The sequence below is a fragment of the Pteropus medius genome, unplaced genomic scaffold, assembly GCF_902729225.1.
Source record: "Pteropus medius unplaced genomic scaffold, Ma_sr-lr_union100, whole genome shotgun sequence".
NCBI classification, from domain to species: Eukaryota; Metazoa; Chordata; class Mammalia; order Chiroptera; family Pteropodidae; genus Pteropus; species Pteropus medius.
In genome coordinates, this window is record NW_024341756.1 from 261,786 (window position 1) to 287,476 (window position 25,691).

At 33.3% G+C, this 25,691-nt stretch overlaps 1 protein-coding gene across 1 annotated transcript in view; it reads right to left on the bottom strand.

Moving 5' to 3' along the window:
- Positions 1–25,691, bottom strand: part of ZNF33B (zinc finger protein 33B) — a 44,463-nt gene that overhangs the window by 16,128 nt on the left and 2,644 nt on the right. The window contains 2 exon segments of the mRNA XM_039852555.1: positions 14,519–14,614; positions 14,881–15,022. Coding sequence (XP_039708489.1) covers positions 14,519–14,614; positions 14,881–15,022 — 238 coding nt within the window.

The window sequence follows — 25,691 nt, forward strand, 5'->3', positions numbered from 1 at the left end:
AACAAGGCCAAGTTTTCCCACTTGTCTGTACATTTTATACTTTTTCAACAGATGGAAGCATGTGTGAATTTTACCTTATTGGAAGCTCAGTACTTCTGAATTCCTGTATTTTTGTGCTTTGTTCTACAATGCATTAAGTCACTTGGAAACAGTCTGATACTTTTAGGTCTTGTTTTTATGATTTGGTAGGCAAATGTGGAGCAGGTTTCAGTTTAAGGTGTATTATTTCTCACTACTGAGGCAAGACTTTTCTGAGTATACTATCCAATTCTCTGTGAATTATGAGTTTTCCACTCTGGCTGGTGGGAACAGGTCTTTTCCTGGCCCTGTGTGAGTGGTATATACTGTTCTAATTATTTTCAAAAGTTCTTTAATTTCCTCATATATATGAGCTGATCAATACTCTGCTGAATACTCAAGGAGGACCCGTGCAGATCTCCAGATTTTCTCTCTGAGCAGTTATCTCCTATCTAGTCCTCTCGTCCTGTGAACTCAAAGTAGCCTTAATCTCCCTGGACTGTCAATTTATCCTCAATTTAGTTGAAAATGCAGGGTTCTCAGGGATCACTGACTTGGTAGGACTATCATAGGGCTCAAGTCCTTTGTTTTCTGGCTCTAAGAAATTTCAGTCCTATATTGGCTGATGACTAAATCTTGAAATTCATTGTTTCATATATTTTGTCTAATATTTTGGTTGTTTCAGACAGGAAGGTAAATCCAGTCCCTATTATTCCTTCTTGGCCGAGTGTAAAAGGCTACTTTTTAATATAAACTAAAGTGTAATTTTATGTTTAAATCTGCTAATAAAAAAGTGAGGCTTATATTTTTTGCCTTTGCTCTATATCCTTTGATTATATTTTATAAAATATTTGTCAGTGCTTTTAAAATATTTAAAATGACATGTTAAAGACCTTTAAAACAAAAACAATATGTTCTTCATCACAGGTTGAACATAAAAGTGTATCTCAAAGATATAAGGTAGATCAAAAGAAATGTATATGTTCACTATGTAATAATAGATTGTTTTCTAAAGTTGTTTAGCCATGGCATTGTATAAAAAGAACAAAAAGGTGAAGGAAGGGCAAATTCTTTCTTCTTGAGCTGGGACATCCATTTCCTCCTGTTCTTGGACATTGGAGCTCCTGGTTCTTGGGCCTTGGGACTTTGAGACTTAAAACAGTCCCCTAGTTTTCAGGCCTTTGACCTTGACTTAGGATTTTTTTTTTTTTTTTGAAATTGACATTATAAACAATATTTGGTATTGTTACACTCCTTAATTATTTTCATTTAAACAGGTATATTGTGGTTTTTAACTCTAGTCTTGTTATATGCATTTCTCTATTACCAATAAAGCTTTGTAACCTTGCCTTTTCACCATTTTTTAATTGGGCTGAGTTTTTTGTATTAATTTATAAGGGGCTTATTTTCATCACATTTTGAGTACTTACTAAGGGTCAAGCATCGTCTTAGGAAGTAGAGATACAGCAGTAAAGAAATAGGCAAAATCTCTTCTTTCATGGAGCATACATTTCAGTAGAGAGAGTAACAATACATGTAACAGCTGTTTCATATATTAAGCACAATTTAGAAAATTCTTCTATCTTTTGCCAGTAATTTGCAGTGCCAGATCTATCCAGAGATCAAATACCCATACATGGAGAGGTCACCTTCTGGGCTCTCCTTAAATCAAACCAAGAGACTTAATTACCACAGGCTTACTTTATATTGCAATCATTTTCTGGCTTCTAACTATTAAGGTGTAACAACTTCTTGAAAACAAAAACGAACACAAAAAAAAATCTTATAGACTTTCTAATTAGAATTAATTGGATCTATATGTAAAATTAGGAAGAGACTTGTGACATTGGCCTTTCCAATGAATCAATAATATACATTTATTCATAGATATAAACTTCTTTAAAATTCTCAATTAAGTTTTATACTTTTTAAATAAAAGTACTACATATTTTATATTTACATCAAGCTATCAGAAACAGAGAGATACACACATTTCCTACTGAACATAAAGCACAGTATCACCTTGAGAGAAGCAAAACACTATTCCAGCTCCCAGCTCCAGAGCAATGATGGAGAGCTCCTATTCAGAGAAAGAAGCAAGCCAGAGAACAGAGAATTCTGAGGTTCTGCTCAAGAAAATTCACCTTATTTGTAAGAGTATGGGTAAATTCAAGCCTAAGATCATCCTGGAAAACAATGGAATTTCAGCAATAAGCAATGAAGAAGAAGCTAATAATTCCGTGAGAGCAATAAGTTAAACCACAGACTCACTACAAGTAGACCAGAAAGAATAATGGAAAGAGACAAGTAAGAAGAGATATACCAAGCTATTAAATTTGTTGCTGTTTACCAGACACATTCATGAAAATACACACATAGAAACACATTTTCTACAGTAATAACTTCCTTAAATTATGTTTTCTAGGAGATGATTTCCAAAATAGTAGCACAAAGGGCAACCTCAAATTTAACTGAACCAATTTGTTGTTGGAAAGAATAGAGCAATCAGTCAACAATTAGTAGAGGCTAAAAGTTGGGTGTGATACCAACAGAGGCAGACCACAGAGAGATGAGACAAAAAGGTTGTATTAGTTAAAGTTCTCCAGAGAAACAGAACCAATTAGATAGGTAAATAGATGACAGATAAGACAGATATATCTATCTATCTATACACACCTATACACACACACACACACACACACACACACAATGACGACATCACATACTACACGGAGCCCTGCAATCTGACATCTGCCGGTTGGAAAACTAGGAAAGCCCATAGTGTAATTCAGTCCAAATCCAAAGGTCTAAGAACTAGGGGAGCCAATCATATAACTCTAAGTCAAGGTCAAAGGCCTGAAAACTAGGGGACTGTTGTTAAGTCTCAAAGTCCCAAGGCCCAAGAACCAGAAGCTCCAATGTCCAAGAGCAGGAGGAAATGGATGTCCCAGCTCAAGAAGAAAGAATTTGCTCTTCCTTCACCTTTTTGTTCTCTTTGGGCCCTCAATGGATTGGATGATGCCTACCCACACTAGTGAGGGTAGACCTCTTTCCTCTGAATCAAATGATAATCTCTTTCAGAAACATCCTCTGACACACCCAGAAATAAGGATTTGCCAGTTATCTAGGCATCACTTAGCCCAGTCAAGTTAACACATAAAATTAACAATTACATAGGCCTTCAAAGAGCACCCTGTTACCACTATCAAAATTCTAAGGACTGTATGTATGCCTAAGACAGAGCTCTCCAACAGCAACATCAGAGATAACACACTCTGGGGGAAAAGAACTTCACTCAAATAGTCCATCCAAGTCACTAAACATATAAGTAAGCAAAAAATAACAATAACCCCTGGCAAGAAGAAATCAGTTCAGAGTAGGGAGAAAATATTATCTAAAATGTCCATTGTCCACAAAAAGTTACAAGACATATTAAGAAACAGGAAATTTTCACAATTATAGAAAAAACACCAAGCAATAGAAAATCTCTCTTGGGAGGGTCCAGACACTGGACTTAGCAGACCTCAAAAAAGCTACTATAAATATGGACAAAAGGAAACCATGAGTAAGGAAGTAAAGGTGTATGATGACACCTCATTACAAAGAGAATATCAATAAAAAGAGAAAACAGTAATAAAAATTCTAAGTTTGAAAATTAAAATAAATACAATGAAAATTCATTAGAAAGGCTCAATAGTAGATTGAAGTTTATAGGAGAAAAAAATAACTGAAGATAGATCAATAGACATCATGTAATATAAAGAACAGAGAAATAATAAGCAATGAAGAAAACTGAACAAATAAATGAATAAATAAATGAACACCATAATTGCACCTCAACTGAATGTACACCATTAACTTCACCAACATGTTAATAATAGGAGTACCAGAAGAAGAGAAGAAAGAGCAAGGAGCACAAAAAATATTCACAAATGATGGCAAAAATCTTATAAATTTTATGAAAATATTAATCTGATGATTCAAGAAGATAAAGTCCAAGAGGGATAAACAGAGATCTATGACAAAATGCATCAGAGTAAACAAAGACAGAGAATTTCTTAAGCACGAAGAGAAATATAACTCATCACATACAAGAGAACTTCAGTAAGATTAACACCTGACTTACCATCAGAACGATACAGTCCAAAAGGTAGGATAACATATTCATTGTGCTGGGGAAAAAAAACATCGTCAACCAAAAGAGCAGAACTATTTTTTCAAAACTGAAGATGAAATAAATAAACTATAGATTAAAAAACTAAGAGAAACTAAAAATCCCTAGAATCCACTGCTATCAGACCACCCTTACAAAAAATAAATTCTTCAGACTGAAAGCAAGGTTGTATAAAATGTGAAAATCCAAACACGTGCTGTCTGTCAAAGACACTTTAGATTCAAAGACGCAAACAGGATGACTTTTAAAAACAGAAAGATGCATCACGTACTCAGTATCCGTAAGAGACTGGAGATAAAGAGGGACATTTTGTACAGTGCAAATACAAAAATCATTATAAGGGAATGCTATGAACAACTGTATGCCAACATATTAAGTAACTCTGATAAAATGGAAAAATTCCTAGAATAACAAAACCTACAGAAACTGACTCAAGAAAAAATTGATAAATCTGAAGGAAACCTAAAACAGGTGAAAACACTAAATTAGTCATTTTAAAATTTCCCATTAAAAAAGCCCAGGTCTAGATGGTTTCACTGATGAATTTTACCAAGTATTTTTAAAATAATAAATATCAATTATTATAAAACTCCTCTCCAAAATTAAAAGTACACTTCCCAATTCATTTTATGAGCCCAATATTACCCTGATACCAAAATCAGACTTGAGAAAGAAAACTATAGATCAATATCTAAGAAAACTAAGATTACATCGTATGACTATACACGCACAAATCCTCAAAAACATACTAGCAAACTTTATCCGGTAATATATAAAAAGATTACACACCATGACCAAGTGGGATCTATCCCAATAATGCAAGATTAGATTATCATCTGAAAATCAATTAATAGACCATATGAGTAGAAAACAGACAATAACCAAATGATCATCTAAATACATGCAAGAAAAAGTATTTGACAAAATTTACACCCTTTCCTGTTTATAGAAACTATCAACAAACTAGGAATAAACATCCTCAATCTGATAAAAAGACATCTATGAAAAGGTCACAGCAAACAACATGGTAAAAGGTGAAAGATGGGATGCTTTCTGCCTAAGATCATGAACAGGAAAAGAATGTACTCTAACCACTTATACAGGAAATACTAGCCAAAAAAAGAAAAATCCAAAGTGAAAAAAATGTAAAACTACTTGCAGGTGATATGATTTTAAACAGAGAACTTAAAGAAACCACTCAAACACTATTAAAACTAGTAAAAGAGTTCAAAAGGTTACAGGGTACAAGACCAATATATAAAAATTAATTATATTTCCATATACTAACAACGAAAAATCCATGAATTAGGATAATAATTCCAATAACGATAGCATCAAAAAGAATAAAATACGAGTAATTTTAACCAAGTAATTTCAGAGCTTATAGTCTGAAAACTACAAAACAATGCTGAAAGAAATTAAAGATGACCTAAATAAATGGAAACATGCTCAAGAATCAGAAGACTCAATTATTTACTTGGCAATAACTGCCAAATTGATATAAAAATTCAACACAATCCCTAACTAAATCCCAGCTGCCTTTTTGCAGAAACTAATAAGTGGATCCAAATATTCACGTGAAAATTCAAGGAACTGAAAGTGATCAAATCAATCTTGAAAAAAAGGGAGAAAGTTGGAAGATTCAGACTTCCCAATTTAAAAATCTGCTACAACACTACAGTAATCAGGACCTTGTGGAACTGGCATAAGAACAAACAGAGAGATCTATGAAATGAAATTGAGAGTCCAGAAATAAATATGTTCAGTTCATTTTCAGTAAAGTGACAAGACAATTCAATGGTTAAAAAACAGCCTTTTCAACAAATTGTACTGAGACAAGTGGATGTCTACATGCAAAACAATGAAAATAAACCCTTTCCTGATACCATAAACAAAAATGGGTCATAGACCTAAATATAAGAGCTATTTCACTTTAAAAAATATGTAGGGGTAAATCTTCATGTCCTTGAGATAGATACAATACCACAAACAAAAATGACAAAATAGATAAATTATCCTATATGAAACAAAAAATTCTTGCTGTAGACCATGAAGCCAAGATTGTGAAATGAAAAGCCACAAATGAGAGAAAACATCTGCAAATGACATACTTAATTAGGGGTTGGTATATAGAACATTTACTCTTATAACTCAACAATAAAAAGACACAAGTACAATATTGACAAAGCAATTGATTTTTGTATATTAAATTTGTATCCTGCAACCAATTTTGTCTAAGTGACCATAATCACTCATAAGGAAAACTTCAACAGTCCCCTAATGAGCTCTTATGCTCTTCTCATTATTTTCTCAATAGAGATGAGAAAGATCGTACATAACTATGTATCAGGTGTTGCTCATTTGCCAAAAATCCACCAATATATTAAGAATAAAATTAAATTTTTTGATAAGGCTTATGATACTCTCGTCTTTTGGGTCACAGCTGCCTGACATCATTTCCTGCCCCTCCTCCTGTCTACTTCAAAAACACCAAGCAGATTCCTGCCCATGGGCTTAACCGTTGCTATTACCCCTGCTGAAAACAGGGAGTATCCTCAGGTTCATACAATCATTTCATTCAAATTTTTACTCTAATGGTGATCTCAAAGTTTTCCCTAAACTACTCTTCTTAAATTAGCACACTCAATCAATTTAACCCTGCTTTAATTTCTTCTACAGTCAATCAATTTAACCCTGCTTTAATTTCTTCTACAGTTTTTACCTCCACAGAACATTTAATATACATATCTGTTTGTGTTTAGTGATTCAAATAATCATCATTTCTTTTTAGTGGGTGGAATAATTAAGTTCTAGTCTCTTAGCAAATTTGATTATGATAAAATATCATTGTCTATATTCACTATATATAGATCTCTAGGACTTACTTACTACCTGTTGCAAGTTTGTGCCCTTAAAAAACTGCCCTATCCCTACACACACCATCACCTGTTAACCAACATTTTACCCTCTGTTTTTACAAGTTTGTCTTTTTTAGATTCCACATATGTGATACGATATATTATTTGTCTTTCTCTCAGACTTATCTCAGTGCAATGTGCTCAAAGTCCATTCATGTCATAAAGGCAGAATGTTCTTATTCCTTATGGTTGAATAATATTCAATTTTACATATATATATAGATATATATATTTTTACCATTATCTTCTTTATTTCAGCCACTGATGGGCACTTAGGTAGTTTAAATATCTGGCTACTGTGAACAATGCAATGAACATGGTAGTACATGTAACTCTACTGTATCTCATTTTCCTTTCCTTTGGGTTCATACCCAGAGTGGAACTGCTAATCATAGAGTAAATCTATTTTTAATTTTTGAGAAACCTCCACATTGTTTTCCATAGTGGCTGTACCAATTTCTATTCCTACCAACAGTGTACAAGGATTCCATTTTATCCACATCCTCGCCAACAACTGCTACTTCTTGTCTTCTTGATGCTAGCTAGCCATTCTGACAGGTGTGAGATAATATTATCTCACTGTGGTTTTAATTAGCATTTCCCTGATGATTAATGATGGTGAACATCTTTTCATGGCCCTGTTGGCCTTTAGCACTATCTGTATGAACTCATTAACAAACATTAATTTTTCATTAATATAGTCTCAGCGCTTAACAAATAACTGGCACATAGTATATACTCAAAAATTATTTGAGTCAAGGAGTCTCTTGGAAACAGCAGAGTGGCAGACATCTTCAGAGCTCTCCCCTTGAAACAACAATAAGCTAAATATCTAAAACAAAACAAAAACACCCAAACTGCACACTAGCATGTCTGAACGTGGGATCTCCGCATAAGAGCTCCATAGGTCAGAACACCAGGTGTCGGGCGGTGGACTCGGAGAAATACAGAAACTGCCTCTCACAGCTGCCACAGCTCCTTGCAGGAGGAGGGAGAGGAGTGAAGATGCATCGAATTCCATGATTAGCTTGCCTGGAAGTGCCAGAAATTCTAGCAGCTGGCAACAGGGCTCAGTCATCAGGGCAGAAAGCAGAGAAGCAGGACAGGACCACAGAGAAACCGGCCCCAGTTGCAAAATGGAGGCTGAGCCGTAGCCGCTGACTCCCAACCCAGAGGGCCCCACACCCTATACACTACAAGACACATCACCTCAGATCCCCAAGGGAATCTGAGCAAAAACAACCGAAACTGTTTCTAACACTGACAGGGACTGAAACTGAGAATAGCCAGTGTGATTAAATATCTACAAGAAAATAAAAAAGACATTTAGGCTTTATATAAAGCACAGATCCAAGAGGCTTAGACGCTACCTACTGGAAACCAAAAGAAAAGTGCCTTCTTTGCAGCAAGCTAAAGAGAGATCTTTATATAATAAATCTTCTTTCTGGAAAAACAACAAAATACACTTCCATTAATGCCCAGGCAGAGAAATGATCCATTAAACACCATAAACAACCAAGGTTGACAAGGAATCTCAGAAAAAAAAGAAAAATCTCCAGAAAATAAGCTTACAGAAGTAGAAATATGTGACTTAAATGACAGAGAATTCAGGATGGTACTTCTGAAACTCAGTGAGATGCAAAACAACTCAAATTAACAATTTCAGGAATTGAAAAATAACTAGATGAGCAGAACAATGAGATATAAACCCTTGAAAGGAACCAAATAGAACTTCTAGAGATGAAGAACACACTGCAAAAGCTGAAAAAAGAAATAGCAAGCTTGGGAAATAGGGTCGACCAAATAGAGGAAAGGATCAGTGATATCGAAGACAGAAATCTAGAAATAAATCAGAAGGAAGAAGAAAGAAACCGAAGGATGAAAAATAATGAAAGAGAAATTCAAGAAATAGCTGATACCATCAGGAGAGGAAACATAAGAATAATGGGCATTACCAAAGGCAAGGAAAAGGAGCAGGGACTTGAAAGCATTTTCAGACAAATAGTGGACAAGAATTACCCAAAGCTAAGAAATGAGCTGAAGCTTAGAATTCAAGAAGTCAACAGAACACCCAATTATCTCAACCCAAAAAGACCTTCACCAAGACACATTGTATTAAAGTTATCAAAAATCAATGACAAAGAGAATTCTCAGGGCAAATAAGGAGAAGAAAACGGTAACATATAAAGGAAAACCCATTAGATTATCATCGGACTTCTCAGCGCAGACCTTACAAGCCAGAAAGGAATGGAATCAAATATTTAAACTATTAAGTGAAAGGAACGACCAGCCTAGAATAATGTATCCAGCTAAGCTCTCCTTTAGATATGAAGAAGAAATTAAGACCTTTCCAGACATACAAAAATAGAGGGATTTCTCCACTACTGCTACAAGGCCTACACTACAGAAAATATTGAAAAGTGCCAGCTCATCTAAAACAAAATAACAAAACAAAAAAATATACATAAATAGGAGTAAAGTAACTCTCAGGCAAATAGAAGCAGAGGAGTGCAAACCTTCATAAGAATAAGGCATTATAAGTTTAAATAATAAAAGAATTGCTATAGCAAGATAGTAATGAACATTCAGCATACATAGGGACAAACTGAGGTAACAATGATTGAAAAGGAGAGAATTCAACGATCCAAATTTGCAAAGGAGAAAGGACATAAGGCACGCACAGAAGAAAATGGACAACTGTGTATATATAACTATCCTTTACATATTCATAATGGTAACCACACGCCAAAGATTCAGAACTGAAGTATATAACATAAAACAAGAAGGACCAAAGGCAAAACCCACAAAAGCCAACCAAAATAAAGAAAACAGAAACACAAGGACAAGGAAGCAATGGAAACACTGAGTTACCAGAAAGCAAAAGATAAAATGGCTATAAGAAGACCTCATATTTTCATAATGACTCTAAATGTAAATGCATTGAACTAACTCACCAGTAAAAAGGCATAGAGTTGCAGAATGGATCAAAAGACAAAACCCAACCATATGCTACCTCCAGGAGACACATGTCAGCTCCAAAGACAAATATAAATTCAAAGTGAAAGAGTGGAAAATGATATTTCAAGCAAATGGCATTTAGAGAAAGACAGGAGTAGTGGTACTAATATCAGATGAAATAGACTTCGAAATAAAAATTAGAAAGAAAGATACTGTGGGACACTTCATAATGATAAAAAGAATCATGTAACAAGAAGACGTAAGACATTGATATTTATTCTCCTAATCAGGGAGCCCTGAATTATGTAAAGAAATTACTAACAGAACTAAAGGGAGAAACAGACCAAAACACTATAGTAGTAGAAGACCTAAATATCCCACTGTTGGATATGGAGAGATCATCCAAACAGAAAATCAATAAGGAAATAACATCCTTAAATGACAAATTAGACCAACTGGACATAATTGACATTTATAGAGCCTTCCATCCCAAAACAGCTGCTTATACATTCTTCTCTAGTGCACATGGAACACTCTCAAGAATCGACCACATACTGGGACACAGAGATAGCCTCAACACATATAAGAGGGTTAAAATCATACCAACTGTATTCTCTGATCATAATACTTTGAAACTCGAGATCAACAGCAAAAAGAAATCAGGAAGAAACACAAATATATGGAGATTAAACAACATGCTACTGAAGAATAACTGGGTGAGGGACGAAATAAGAAGAGAGATCAAGACATACGTAGAAACGAATGATAATGATAGTACAACATATCAAAACTTTTGAGACATAGCAAAAGCAGTAATAAGAGAAAAGTTCATATCATTACGGGCCTATTTCCAAAAAACAACAACTAGCCCAAATAAACAACCTAATGCTTCATGTTAAAAAAAGTAGAAAAAGGAGAACAAATGAGGACAAAAGTTAGCAGAAGGAAAGAAATAATCAAAATTAGAGCAGAAATAAATGAAATTCAAAACAAAAATTTAAAAAAAAAATAATACAACAAGGAGCTGGTTCTTTGAGAAGGTTAAAAATTGACAAACCCCTGGCTAGACTCACTGAAGGAAAAAGAGAAAGGACACAAATAAACAAAATCAGGGATGAAAGGGGAAATTACGACTGAAATCACAGAAATACAAACGATCATGCAAGAATACTATGAAAAAGTATATAGTACCAAATTTAATAACCTAGAAGAAATGGACCAGTACTTAGAAAAATACAACCTTCCTAGACTGAATCAAAAAGAACTGGAGAATCTAAATAGACCAATTGGCAGTATGGAAATTGAAACAATCATCAAAAAACCTAACAAAAAGGAAAAGTCCAGGACTAGATGGCTTCACCAGTTAATTCTACCAAACATTCGAAGAAGATTTGGTAGAATTAACTGGTGAAGCCATCTAGTCCTGGACTTTCTCCACAAACTCTTCCAAAAATCAAAGAGGAGGCAATACTTCCCAACTCATTCTATGAGGCCAATATTACCTTGATACCAAAACCTGGTAAAGATAACACAAAAAAAGAAAACTACAGACCAATATCTCTCATGAACACAGATGCAAAAATCCTAAGTAAGATACTAGTGAACCAAATACAGGAACATGTTAAAAAGACTATACACTACGATCAAGTGAGCTTCATCCCAGAGGCACAGGAATGGTTCAACGCACGCAAATCAATTAATGTGATACACCATATAAACAAATTAAAAAATAAGAATCATATGATCATATCAATAGATGCAGAAAAAGCCTTTGATGAGATACAGCACCGATTTATGATCAAAACACTTAACAAAATCAGTATAGAAGGAAAGTACCTTAACATAAAAAAGGCCATCTATGACAAACCCTCAGCCAACATTACACGTAATGGTGAAAAACTAAAAACCTTTCCTCTAAGATCAGGAACAAGGCAAGGCTGTGCACTATTGCCACTGTCATTCAATATAACGTTGGAGCTCCTAGAGAGTGCAATCAGACAAGAGAAAGATATAAAAGACATCCACATAGGAAATGAAGAAGTCAGACTGTCACTATTTGCGGATGACATGATTTTCTATATAGAAAATCCTAAAGACTTCATAAGAACACTACTAGAAACAATAAGCAAATACAGTAAAGTCTCTAGATACAAAATCAACGCTCGAAAATCCATAGCGTTCCTATACTCTAATAATGAAGCGTCAGAAAAAGAAGTGGAAAAAATAATTCCTTTTGCAATTGCAACAAAAAGAATAAAATACCTACGAATAAATCTAACAAAACAAGTGAAGGACCTATATAATGAAAACTACAAGACCCTATTAAAAGAAATCGAAGAAGATACAAAGAAATGGAAAGATATTCCGTGTTCTTGGATTGGAAGAATCAACATAGTTAAAATGACCATATTACCTAAAGCATTATACGGATTTAATGCAATCTCCATCAAAATCTCATCAGCATTTTTTTAAAAAATAGAACAAAAAATCATCAGATTTGTATGGAAACACAAAAGACCCCGAATTGCCAAAGCTATTCTGAGAAAAAAGAATGAGGCTGGAGACATCACTCCTCCCAACTTCAAATTATACTACAAAGCGACAGTAATCAAAATGACATGGTATTGGCAGCAAAACAGTCACATGGACCAGTGGAACAGAATCGAGAGTCCAGAAGTAAACCCATATTTATATGGGCAAATAATTTTTGACAAAAAAGCCAAAAATATACAGTGGAGAAAGGAAAGCCTCTTCAATAAATGATGCTGGGAAAACTGGAAAGCCACCTTCAAAAGAATAAAACTAGACTGTTGTCTATCACCACACACCAAAATTAACTCAAAATGGATTAAGAGCCTGAATGTAAATAAGACACATGCAAAAAGAAAACATAGGAACTAAACTCAAGGACCTTGGACTTAAAGAGGATTTTATGAATTTGACCTCACAGGCAAGGGAGGTAAAAGCAAAAATAAATGAATGGGACTACATTAAACTCAAAAGCTTCTGTTCAGCAAAAGAAATCATCACCAAGGTAAAGAGACAACCATCCAAATGGGAAAATATATTTGCAAACAATGCCTCCAATAAGAGCCTAATAACCAAAATATACAAAGAACTCATATGACTCAATAACAAGAAAAAAAAAACAATCCAATCAAAAAAGGGGCAGAGGATCTGAAGAGACATTTCTCCCTGGAGGGCATACAAATGGCCAACAAACATATGAAAAGACGCTCAACATTGCTAGCTATTAGAAAAATGCAAATCAAAACCACAATGAGATATTCCATCTCATACCTGTTAGAATTGCTGTTATCAACAGAATAAGTAATAACAAATGTTGGAGAGGATGTGGAGATAAAGGAACCCTCATACACTGCCGGTGGTACTGCAAATTGGTACAGCCACTATGGAAAACAGTACGGAGGTTCCTCAAAAAACTAAGAATTGAACTACCATATGATCCAGCAATCCCTCTACTGGGCATTTACTCTAAAGACTTGAAAACCCATATCTGAAAAGATATTTGAACACCGATGTTCATAGCAGCCCTATTCACGGTGGCCAGAACATGAAAGCAACTGAAGTGTCCTATGATAGATGACTGGCTAAAGTAGCTATGGTATATATATACAATGGAATATTACTCAGCCATTAAAGAGATGAAATACTGTCATTTGCGACAACCTGGATGGACCTCAAGATAATCATGCTAAACAAAATAAGCCAGACTAAAAAAGTTGAAAATCACATGATATCACTTATATTTGGAATATAAACCTAAAAGTAACAAATGAACAGTACAAAAGGCGACTCAGGGACATGGACAAGGGACTAGTGCTTATTAGAGGATAGGGGGTGGGGAGGAGGGAAGAGGTAGACAGGTAAAGGGGGTCAAATATAGGGGAGTTGGGGAGGGTGAAGTGGGTAAAGGGGATCAAATATATGGTACCCGAAGGAAACTGGACTCTGGGTGGTAATCACACAATAGAATATATAGATGTCAAATTATAATGAACACCTGAAAATTATAATTATATTAACCAATGTTACCCCAATAAACTTAAAAAAAAATTATGAGTCAAAAACCGAGTATATGAAAGAATGTCTGAAAGTAACAGAAAGGAAGGGCAGTGAAGGTAATGTGGGCAACTGAAATTGCTTTGAAAACATACAATAATCAAGATAAACAGTAGTAAAGATAAAAAGGGCAAAGATTGGACTGTTGGCAGATGTAAGAATAGTAAATGTTCGAAAAGTGAATCAAAAAGGAGGACATTCTCTGTGGGCATGATACCTGGAAATCTGCTTCAATAATCAGTATTCTCAATCACATCCAAGGGTTAGGACCTTGAAAGAGATATTCTTGAGAAAACATTTCAAAGTGGTCAACCTGTGGATTAACCACAGGAAAATAATAAATCCTCTGATGTTCACATTAACTCACCTGAGAAACTCTGGCTTGGCAATTCTTTCTCCAATATCCATGGCTCCTCTCCTTGCTCCAGTCTGAAGATCACCTCTGGTTTGGTAACACAATACCCTGACAAAGTAAAATAATTTAGGACTTGGACAAGGCAACCTAGACTCCATGGCCTCAGAAAGAGGAGGAAGCTTCTGGAGCTGCTCAATAAAGGTGCCACTGAACATTTCACTGGAGAGGTAAACACATATATTCTTGGTACCCAAAAGTGATCAATCAACACTGAATTCTAATATTAACTATCATTAAACTCTAGAGTGTCTGTATGCTTCATAATTAAAAGAATTTTAAAATGCTACTTAGAATTACATAATAAAAGACCTTACCCACTGAGACAAGGTTGCTGTAGTTCTCCAACATCACATCTCTATACAAGGATCTCTGAGTTGGGTCCAGGTGCTGCCACTCCTCCTGAGTGAAGCCCACAGTCACATCCTTAAATGATACTGATGTAAATTTCTGTTCAATCTGAAATGTTCAAAATTAGGTAACATGGAAAAAGATATATGAGAACTAATCTTTACCATGATTACCATTCACAGATTATCTGAATGAATATAGAATATTTTGCTTTATATTCTGGACAAAGAAGAGAAATCATAATAGAAATATTCTGCCATTGCATTAATCCCCACAATGTACCTGGAACTATTCTAGTTAGTTCTTGGAAGCACTAAAATTAATCAACATCTTGTATTCAAAAAACATATAATCTGGTAAGAAAACATATACAGTAATAAATTAGAAATGCTATAGTGAAAGTACACACAAGACAGACTAATGTAAATGAGGAGCAAAATTAGTTCTATTTTAAGTTTCACTGAAGAACAGCTGTTGGATGAAGAGTAATGTGTTCTTCATGAGCACAGGGCCATGGCACAAGCAAAGGCCTCTAACACACTCAGGAAATGGGCAAAAGGACAAACAGCACAGGAAGAATTGAGAATAGAGCCTGGAGCTATGATGAGAGAAGGGGCCATGGATATATTCAGGAAATGGATTGCAGGGTAATTTCAGATCAATAGTTTCCAAAGCACGTGATTACTTTCCACCTTAAAGAATGGTGGACATTATCACCTATCATGTAGCCTCTGGAAAACTCCACTGCACACTTGTGAGACAATATAGTGAACTGAGTATATATGTATAAATATAGTTTCGAATTCAGATTTTTTGAAAAGGTCTTGAAGAATCCTCACAAGGGACCCTGGAACAGTTTGAAAACCACCAAATTAGAGCGAATTTACCCAGCATATAACCTAGGGAGACTAATTCTTGCTAGGTGAAAAGAAGTTAGAAAAATACACACATTTAAATAAAGTGAACACTCTATGATCCTAAGCCTCTAATATGTTACTCTATATTTTAATTTTGAGGAAAAGACTTCAGTGTGTAGAATTCTCTAATTTACAGGAATATGACTACTACTATAGTCATATTATAATACTCTACTATACCCACCTTGCCCTCTAAATTTTTTTTTCTCAGAATGTTTAGTAGAACTGATTTGCAGAAAACTATACTTGAAAGTAGATGCTTTACAGATATATTGGGAAGCAAGTTGTTTTGGGGTACTGGTGCTTTCCTAGAGGAATCATCAATCAAGTTTTACTCTATCCTCCAGGAAGTAAGAAGTTCTGGAGATGACTAGAAGAAACTGTGATCCAAAGACGATCAAGGTTTCTGAATGACTTGGGCAGTCTGAGCACCCATAATTGTACGGCTGCTGCCCAAGGATGAAGCCCTCTAGGTGTTCAGAGGTCCAGGCCAGAATTTAGAGGCATATTTGCTTAGAATACTTAGTGGCTAGAAACAAAAAAAAAAAAAAAAAAAAAAAAAGAAAAGAAAGAGCTCTACATCTTACTAAGTGAACACATTTAAAAAGAGAAATCAACTTGGGAAGATTTTCAGTTTGAACTAGAGAGCTCTAGCTCGAGCATTTAGCCTGGCATTGGTCTTATACTTTAAAAAGTATGTGGCATGAGTTATTGCCTCCCTGCCTGCTGTGTGCTGAAATATGGAAATTATCCACCCATCATATGGAACTCCAGCTTGAAATCCTTAGTACCTTGATAACACATTTTTCATTATACATTGGCTTCTAAAAATTAAATTTAAAAAAATTTTGTGAGAAAATTATCTACTTTAAAGATGACTTCTTTTCCTTTTTATTGTTTTCATTAAAAAAAAAAAAATCAATCACATTTACTAAGTCCCAGTAACTTTTTTAACTCTTTTTGATCCTGGGGATATAGCAGTAAACTAAATTTAAAATGTTTCTGTCCCTTAAATAGCTTAGAGCTTTTTGAAGGCAGGATTTTTCCTGAACTACATGTTACTCCAAATTTTAGGAAACATTTATCAGTGATAATGTGTCTCTGTTCCATGGATAAAACCAAACCAGACTCCAAGACAAAATGAGTTTATACATGTGAACAATTTCACAGATGCAAATTCTTACAAAAGAAACCTCAGAGATAAACACTTCCCAACAAAACCAAGAGAATTGCCCAAAGGTGTCTAAGGCCCACTATCTTACAGAATTCAGGACTTCTAATATAGAGTTCAGCATTCTTTGTCAATTTCCAAAAAAAAATTTACAGTATAACTCTTCCAAAGCATAGTAAGATGTTACTTGTTATTAAAGCATTAAATTAGTTTTTTTAAAAAATCCAACACTATAGAAGTTTATATTTATAAATTATATAAATAAACTATCAATACATTATAATTTTTAATTTTCTTTATATTTAGACTTAAAATTGTAGAGAGATGGCCTAATATTTTATTTCACTGCAATACATATTCTAGATTCTAACTTCAATTCAGAGACAATAATGAAGATGTGTAGAAAATGAAAAGGGAAAGATTTTGGAACTATTGTACTTGAAATGTCTGTAGACTATATAAGAGAAGATATCCAATTGGATAGTTTTTGATATCATCTAGAATGCACACTTTTACCTTTAGATAACTGTTGCAGAGAAAGGAGAGCAAAAGAACAGATTTGAGCATATACTGAAATTGTTACCAGGTTTTTATTTACAGAATCTACTCTTTTTAAAAAGAGAAGAAAAAGCTAAAAAGACAAAACACCACCACTTACATGAACTAATATAGTAGAAATTGGGATGCAAATAGGGCACTGATAAAAGGGGATAACAATAGAACTGGTCACCAATTCACTGGGCAGGGATTTGCATGAACAGCTGTACAGATACTAGATTAATTATATTAATCATACTTCCTCAGGGATTTGCATGAACAGCTGTACAGATACTGGAGTCACAAAGCCAGCCAGAAAAATAGGAGAAAACAGAACTGCACACTTTATTTTAGTAAAATAGGTCTTAGATATAATAAATTTGAAACACAATACTGTAGATCTAGAAATGAAAATAAAGATTTGGTAGACATTAATAACAATACCAGAGGGAAGGGGAAGAGGGTAGGTAGTTAAGGATAAAAGGGGTCTAATATTTGGTGGCAGAAGGAAATTTAACTTTGGGTGGTGAACACACAATGCAATATATGTATATACGTATATATGTATTTATATATATGTATATATATACACACATACACATATATATAACATTGTTGAATTGTACACTTAAAACTTATTTAATTTTATTAACCAATGTCATTCCAATAACATAAATAAATACATACATACATACATACATACATACATAAATTAATGATTTGGTGGAGTTTGAAGTCATCAAGAATGAATCCGATAGCTCTCAAGGAACTAAGAGACAGAAGAGAGAAATTAACAAGAATGCAACCTGAGGGAAAATCACTTTTCAACAGGCTCACAGAGAAAGAATGGGCTATGAACACCATGAAAGTATTTTCTGAAGGTGGAAATAAAAATGAGAATGAATAGTTTTAAAAACTAAGAGATGATATGATCATCTCATACAGAAAAGCAAGATAAGAAATATTCTTGGCAAACTATAAAAAGGAATTTCCTCAATGGGATAAAGGACTTTTTCAAACACCTACAGCAAACATCACATTTAATGGTGAAATATGGAAATCGTTCAACTTAAAACTAGTACCAACATAAGGATGTCTTCTATCTCCAATTTCATTCAATATTCTTCTAAAGTTCTTAGTGTATTATGACAAAACAATCATATACAAAGAAAACCCAAATTAAGTATCTAAAATAAAAATTTTAGAAATTAGATACAAGTTCAATATAATAAATTTCAGAAAATTAAATATTTTAATGGTACAATTAATAATAGCATAACAATATGAAAATCTCTACAAAGAAAATTACAAAATATAATAAAGGAAAATAAAGAAGACCTAAATAAATGGAGAGATATAACAGGTTCCTAGATAGGAAGGTTCAACACTATAAAAATATTAATTTGCTCCATGTTGATATACAAATTCATAGCAACCTCAAACAAAATCCCGGTAGACACTTTCTTGGATATTAGGCAGGCTAATTCTAAAATATGTGAAAATGCAAAGGGCTAAGAAGAGACAAAACAATCTTGAAGAAAAATAAAGCCAGAAGAAATATATCAAGTATAATTAATCAATACACCATAATTAAAACATAGTGTGATATGGGCATAAGAATTTTCAAAAGTATACACAGAATGGGGAAGAGTTCAAAAACAGACCCACACATATACGACCACCTGATTTATGATAAAGGTAACAGAAAGATAATCATTTCAATAAATATTGATAGTTTAATTATATTTATTGCTATCTTAAGTATAAGCAGAAATTCATTATAAACATTATATATATTATAGATATATATCTAAATCTGAAGAGTAAAACAATAAAAAATTTCAGAAAATGCTATAAGAAATACCTTCATGACCAAAGATTTTTAAAACAGAAAACAAATTATATTAATCATACTATATTAAGAACCTACCCTTATCAAAAGACATAAAGAGGATAAAAATACAACACACACAGTGGGAGAAGACATTCAGAATACATATGTGTCTAGTTAGTTTTACATATGAAATTCAATTAATATAATTCACCAATGAAGAAAATAAAGGAGACGAATCATATAATGATCTCAATAGATGATGAAAACCATCTGATAAACTTTAACAGAAACTCATTAAAAAAACTTTAGATAACTAGGACTAGAATGCACATACTTGATGTGATTATACAAAATAAATGCAGCAAAAATTACATATTGAAAGAAAAGCTTTCTCTTTGAGAACAGAATCAAGACAAAGAAACCTATTCTTGCTTCTAACCAATATTACATATACAAGAAACTAGCAATGCAATAAAAGAAAAAAGGTTAAGAATTGGAAAATATAAATAAGTGTCTTTATTCCCAAATTATTTGTTTATATATATATATAGAAAAATCCAAATAATGTATAGGTGAATTTTCTGACATAATATATTAGTCCAGAAAAATTGTTGGATATGAGATCAATATACTAAAAATAATTTTACATGTCAGCATCAAGTAATTAGAAAATGCAATTGAGATATATGTATGTTAACAAAAAAACTAAACATATAAAAATAACTAATAACAGATGTGCAAGAATCTACACAAAAAACTTTAACAATTACTAAAAACTTACATAAATGTTAGGAAATACAGCATGTTCATGCGTTAGAAGATTCAATATCAAAAAAAATAGCAATTTTTCCCAAACTTATTTATAGATTCGACTCAACCCCAAAGAAAATCCCAGCAAGTATTTTGTGAATACTAACAATTATGTAACAATTGTCAATACTAATATTCATATGGGAATGCAAAGGGCCACGAAGAACGAGGATCTCATTGAAGAAGAAAAAAATAAAGGGTATATACTACTAAACGTAAATACTTTTTGTCAAATGTGATACTGGTATAAGAAGAGACAAACCAATGGAACAGAAAGACCCAGACATAGACGTCTACTTTATTATGACATATAACATGCTGCAAAACAGAGGAGAAAAAATTGTTCTAAGAATGATTCTAGATAAATTATATGTGAAAAAACTAAACTGATGTCAACCTCGTACATAAGTGAACATCAATTCCAATAAAACACACATAAATGTGAAAGCCAAAACAATATTTTTAAAATGACATGACCTTGGAGTTGGAAACTTACTTTAAACAGGAAACAGATAACACCAACACTAACAAATTTAAAAAACTAATCTAGGGATTGCCAAACTACTTTTACACAGCCAGACAGTAAATATTTTAGGCTTTGAGGGTTAGATGGTTTCTGTCACTTCATACATCAACTTCCCTATTACAGCCACAGATTAATTGTAATGAGCAGGGAGGTATTAAGGATTGTGAGGGGGCACAAGGGAAGCTTCAAGAGTGCTAGTAATGTTTGTTTTGACCTATATATGAGTTATAAGGGTACTGAGTTTGTAATATAGTCATGTGCCAAATAACAACATTTCAGTCAATGATAGACCACATATATGATGGTGGTCCCACAGGATTATAAGGGAGCCGGAAAATTCCTATCACCTAGTTACTCATAGCCATCATAAGGTCATAGTGCAAGGCATTACTCATAGGTTTGTAGTGACGCTGGTGTAAACAAACTTATTGTGTTGCCAGTCATATAAAAGTTTAGCATGTACAATTATGTGCAGTATATAATACTTGATAATGATACTAAACAACTATTTTACTGATTTATGTATTTAATATGCTATACTTTTTGTCACTATTTATAGTGCACTCTTTCTACTTATTAAAAAAAAGTTTGCTTTAAAAGACTATGCCTTGTTAGGCTGTCAGCAGCCTCACATATCTCATGTTTACAGAGTCTCTTGATTGCATCATTTTCTCTTGAGCTTGATTTAATCTTATGTTATTTTCTACAGTAACATGCTGTACAGGACTGTAACCTATGAACAACAGGTTAAACCATATAGTCCAGGTATGCATTAGGCCATACTATCTAGATTTGTGTATCTCTATGATGTTCAAGATGACAAAACTGCCTAACAATGCATTTCTCAGAAGGAATCCCCAATCGTTCAGCAGTGCATGATTCTAATTCTTTAAGCTCATAAGCTCTATACTTAAGACCTGTGAACTTTTCTATATAACTGCTATACATATGGAATAAGATTTATATACAGCCTTCCTAGACTGAATCACGAAAAAGTGGAAAATCTAAATAGTAAAGAAATTAAAACAATAATCAAAAATCTTCCAAAAAGTAAAAGTCCAGGATGGTTACACTAGTAAATTCTATCAAACATTCAAAGATGATTTAATACCTATTCTTCTCAAACTCTTCCAAAAAAACTACACAACAGGCAGTAGTTCCTAACTCATTTTATGAGGCCAACATTTCCTTGATACCAAAACCTGGTAAGGTTAACATAACAAAAAGAAAACTAGTAACCAATATGCCTGATAAATACAGATGTAAAAATCCTAAACAAAATACTAGCAAACCAAATACAACAATACATTAAAAAGATTATGCATCAGGATCAAGTGGGGTTCATTGCAGGTCACAAGGATGATTTGACATACACAAATTGATTAATGTGATATGCCACATAAACGAAATAAAGAATAAAAACCATGATCATCAGTAGATGAAGAAAAACCATTTGACAAGATACAACATTAATTTATGATTAAAACATTTAAGGAAATAAGTATAGAAGGAAACTATCTCAACATAATAAAGGTCATCTATGACAATCCCTCTGCTAATATCCTATCCAATGGTAAAAACCTAAGAAACTTCTTTTTAAGATCAGGAACAAGACAAGGTGGTCTGATATAACCACTATTATTCAATACAGTATTGGAAGTCCTGGCTAGAGCAACCAGGCGAGAGAAAGAAATAAAAGGCATCCAAATTGGGAACAAAGAAGTCAATTGTCTCTTTTTGCAGATGACATGATTATATTAGAAAACCCTAAAGACTTCACAAGAACACTACTAGAGACAATAAACAAATACAGTAAAGTTTCAGGATACAAAATCAATGTACAGAAATCCACAGTGTTCCTATACACTAATAATGAAATTTCAGAAAAATGGGAAAAAAAAAAAACAAAAACTATTACTTTTGCAATTGCAACAAAAAGAAATAAAATACCTAGCAATAAACTTAACAAAGCATGTGAAGGACCTACACACTGAAAACTACAAGGCATTATTAAAAGAAATTGAAGAAAACACACACAAATGGAAACATACTCTGTATTCATGGATTGGAAGGTTCAACATAATTAAAATGACCTTATTACCTAAAGCACATACAGATTTAATGCAATCCACATAACAATCCCAATGGCATTTTTTTAAAGAAACAGAAAAAAAACCATCAGATTTGTATGCAAGCACAAAAGACCCTGAATCGCCAAAGCCATCCTGAGAAAAAAAAACAAGGCTGGTGGTATGACTCTGCCTGACTGCAGATTATACTACAAAGCGACAATAATCAAAATAGCATGATACTGGCAGAAAATCAGACATACAGACCAATGGAACAGATTTGAGAGCCCAGAAATAAACCCCCATATATGGGCAAATAATTTTCAACAAAGGAGCCAAAAACATACAATGGAGAAAGAAAAGCCTCTTCAATAAATGGTGCTGGGAAAATTGAAAAGCCACATGCAAAAAAATGAAATTAGGCTGCTGTCACCATATACCAAAAATAACTCAAAATGGACCAAAGACCTAAATATAAGAACTGAAACAGTAAATTGCAAAGAAGAAAACACAGGTACTAAACTCACAGACCTTAGATTTAGAAAGGCTGTTAATGTATTTGACCTGAAAGGCAAAGGAAGTTAAGAGCAAAAATAAATCAATGGGACTATGTCAAACTAAAAAACTTCTGCAGAGCAAAAGAAACCATGAACAAGAAAAAGAGGCAACCAACCTAATGGGAGAAGATATTTGCAAATAATGCTTCCGATGAGAGGCTAATATCCACAATATATAAAGAATTCATACAACTCAACAACAACAAAAACAAACAATCCAATAAAAAAATGGGCAGAGGACCTGAACACTTCTCCCAAGAAGACATACAAACGGCCAACAGACATATAAGAAGATGCTTCACTTTACTATTAGGGAAATACAAATCAAAACCACAATGAGATACCACCTTATGCCTGTTAGAATGGCTATCATCAAAAGGACAAGTAATAACAAGTGTCAGAGAGATTATAAAAAAGAAAAAAAAAGAACCCTCATACATTGCTGATGGGAATGTCAATTGGTACAGCCACTGTAGAAAACAGTATGGAGGTTCCTCAAAAAATTAAAACTAGAGTTACCATATGACCCAGTAATCTCTCTTCTGGGTATCTACCCAAAAAATTTGAAAACTCTTATCCATAAAGATATATGCACCCCGATGTTCATTACAGCAGTATTCATAGTGGCCATGACATGGAAACAAGCAAAGTGCCCCTCGATGACTGGATAAAGATGTAATACAATGGAATATTACTGGGTCTTAAGATGAAATACTGCCATTTGCGACAACATTGGATAGATCTTCAGATTATCATGTTAAGTGAAGTTAAGTCAACAGAAAAAGTTAAGAATCATATAATTCCACTCAGATGTGGGATATAAAACTGAAGGCAACAAATGAACAAGACAAACAGGGATTCATGGACACAAACAACATTTAGTGGTTACTAGAAGACATGGAGGGTGATAGATAAGGGGGTCAAATACAACGTGATGGAAGGAAACTGTGGGTGGTGAACCCTCAATGCAATATACATGATGTATTATTGAAATCTGTATCATTTTATTAACCAATATCACCCCAATAAATTTAATTTAAAAATAAGATTTGTTAAAAATAAAAATACATTTTGATTTATTGATTGAACAGGCATCAGAAAGAAAACTGAAACCTGTGTAGAAAAAAAGAAAGCATTATATATTGCTACTTGGGGAAATTATAACCTTAAATGTATATACTAAAAAACTCTAAAATAAACTTTAACAAAAAAAAAGAAAATAGAAAAAGCAGTTATAGCCAAGATAGCTGAAGGAAGGAGTAAAGATAGGAGTTAATGAAAATTATAGTTAAAGTCAATGAAACCAAAAGCCAGTTCCCTGAAAGACTAATAAAATACATGTCTGTATAAAAATTGGTCAAAAAAAGGCACAAATGTAAAACTGTTAGGGATAAAAAAAAGCAATAAATTAAACTTTTTTAAAATGATAAAAATAATATAGACAAGTTTATGGAAAAAATACTGAAGAGCAGAATTACGCTAATCATTAAAAGAATAACACTTTTTGATCAAGTGGGGCTTGTTTCAGAACACAAAGATTAGTTGTCGAGAAATGTGGGAATATAACTCAATAGATCCAAAGAAAAAAGTTACATCATCATCCCCATAAAATGTTAAAAAGGCTTGTGGAAAAATTAAATTCTCATTTTTAATAAAATAAGACTCAATGGATACTTTGTGAACATGACAAAATGCATCTACCTAAGTCAAAAGCCAGCAGCATGCATAATGAAAAAATATGGCAGGCGTTCCTACCAAGTTCTATTTTATTAGTCCTAGGTCAGGAAGTGTTATCTTTTAATTGTGCTGCTTATTTTTTACAGATGGACCAATATAAAATTAGATCTTTTCATCTAATTTTATTTAAGGTACTAAATATTAAAATAAGTTTGGTATTTTTAGACAAAATATAGAAAAATTTCATTAGGTCTCTGGGGTATGGAAAGCAAGAATAAAAAATAGAAGATATCAAAGAGTTGTACCACAATATAAAAGTTTCAGAAAATATACCATTAAGTTAAAAGACAAAAAGCATACTGAGAGAAAATAATTAGTAACAATTATAACAAAAGATTATCTTTTAAAATATGGAATTCTTACAAAACTCAGTAAAAAAAACCTGAAAAGCCATAAATTTATAAAAGTTCGCAACTCAATAATTAGACATATGAATTAAACAGTTTAGTTTTTCACACATTAGCATAGGAATAATTTTTATATCTGGAAAGGAAGGAGGAAAAGTAGACTTCTAAAGAATAATAATATACCTAGAAAAATTAGAAATCTTCATATTCTACAATCCAAAAATATTAATCATAGGACTCTAGAGCACTGATTCTTAAACTTACTGAGTATC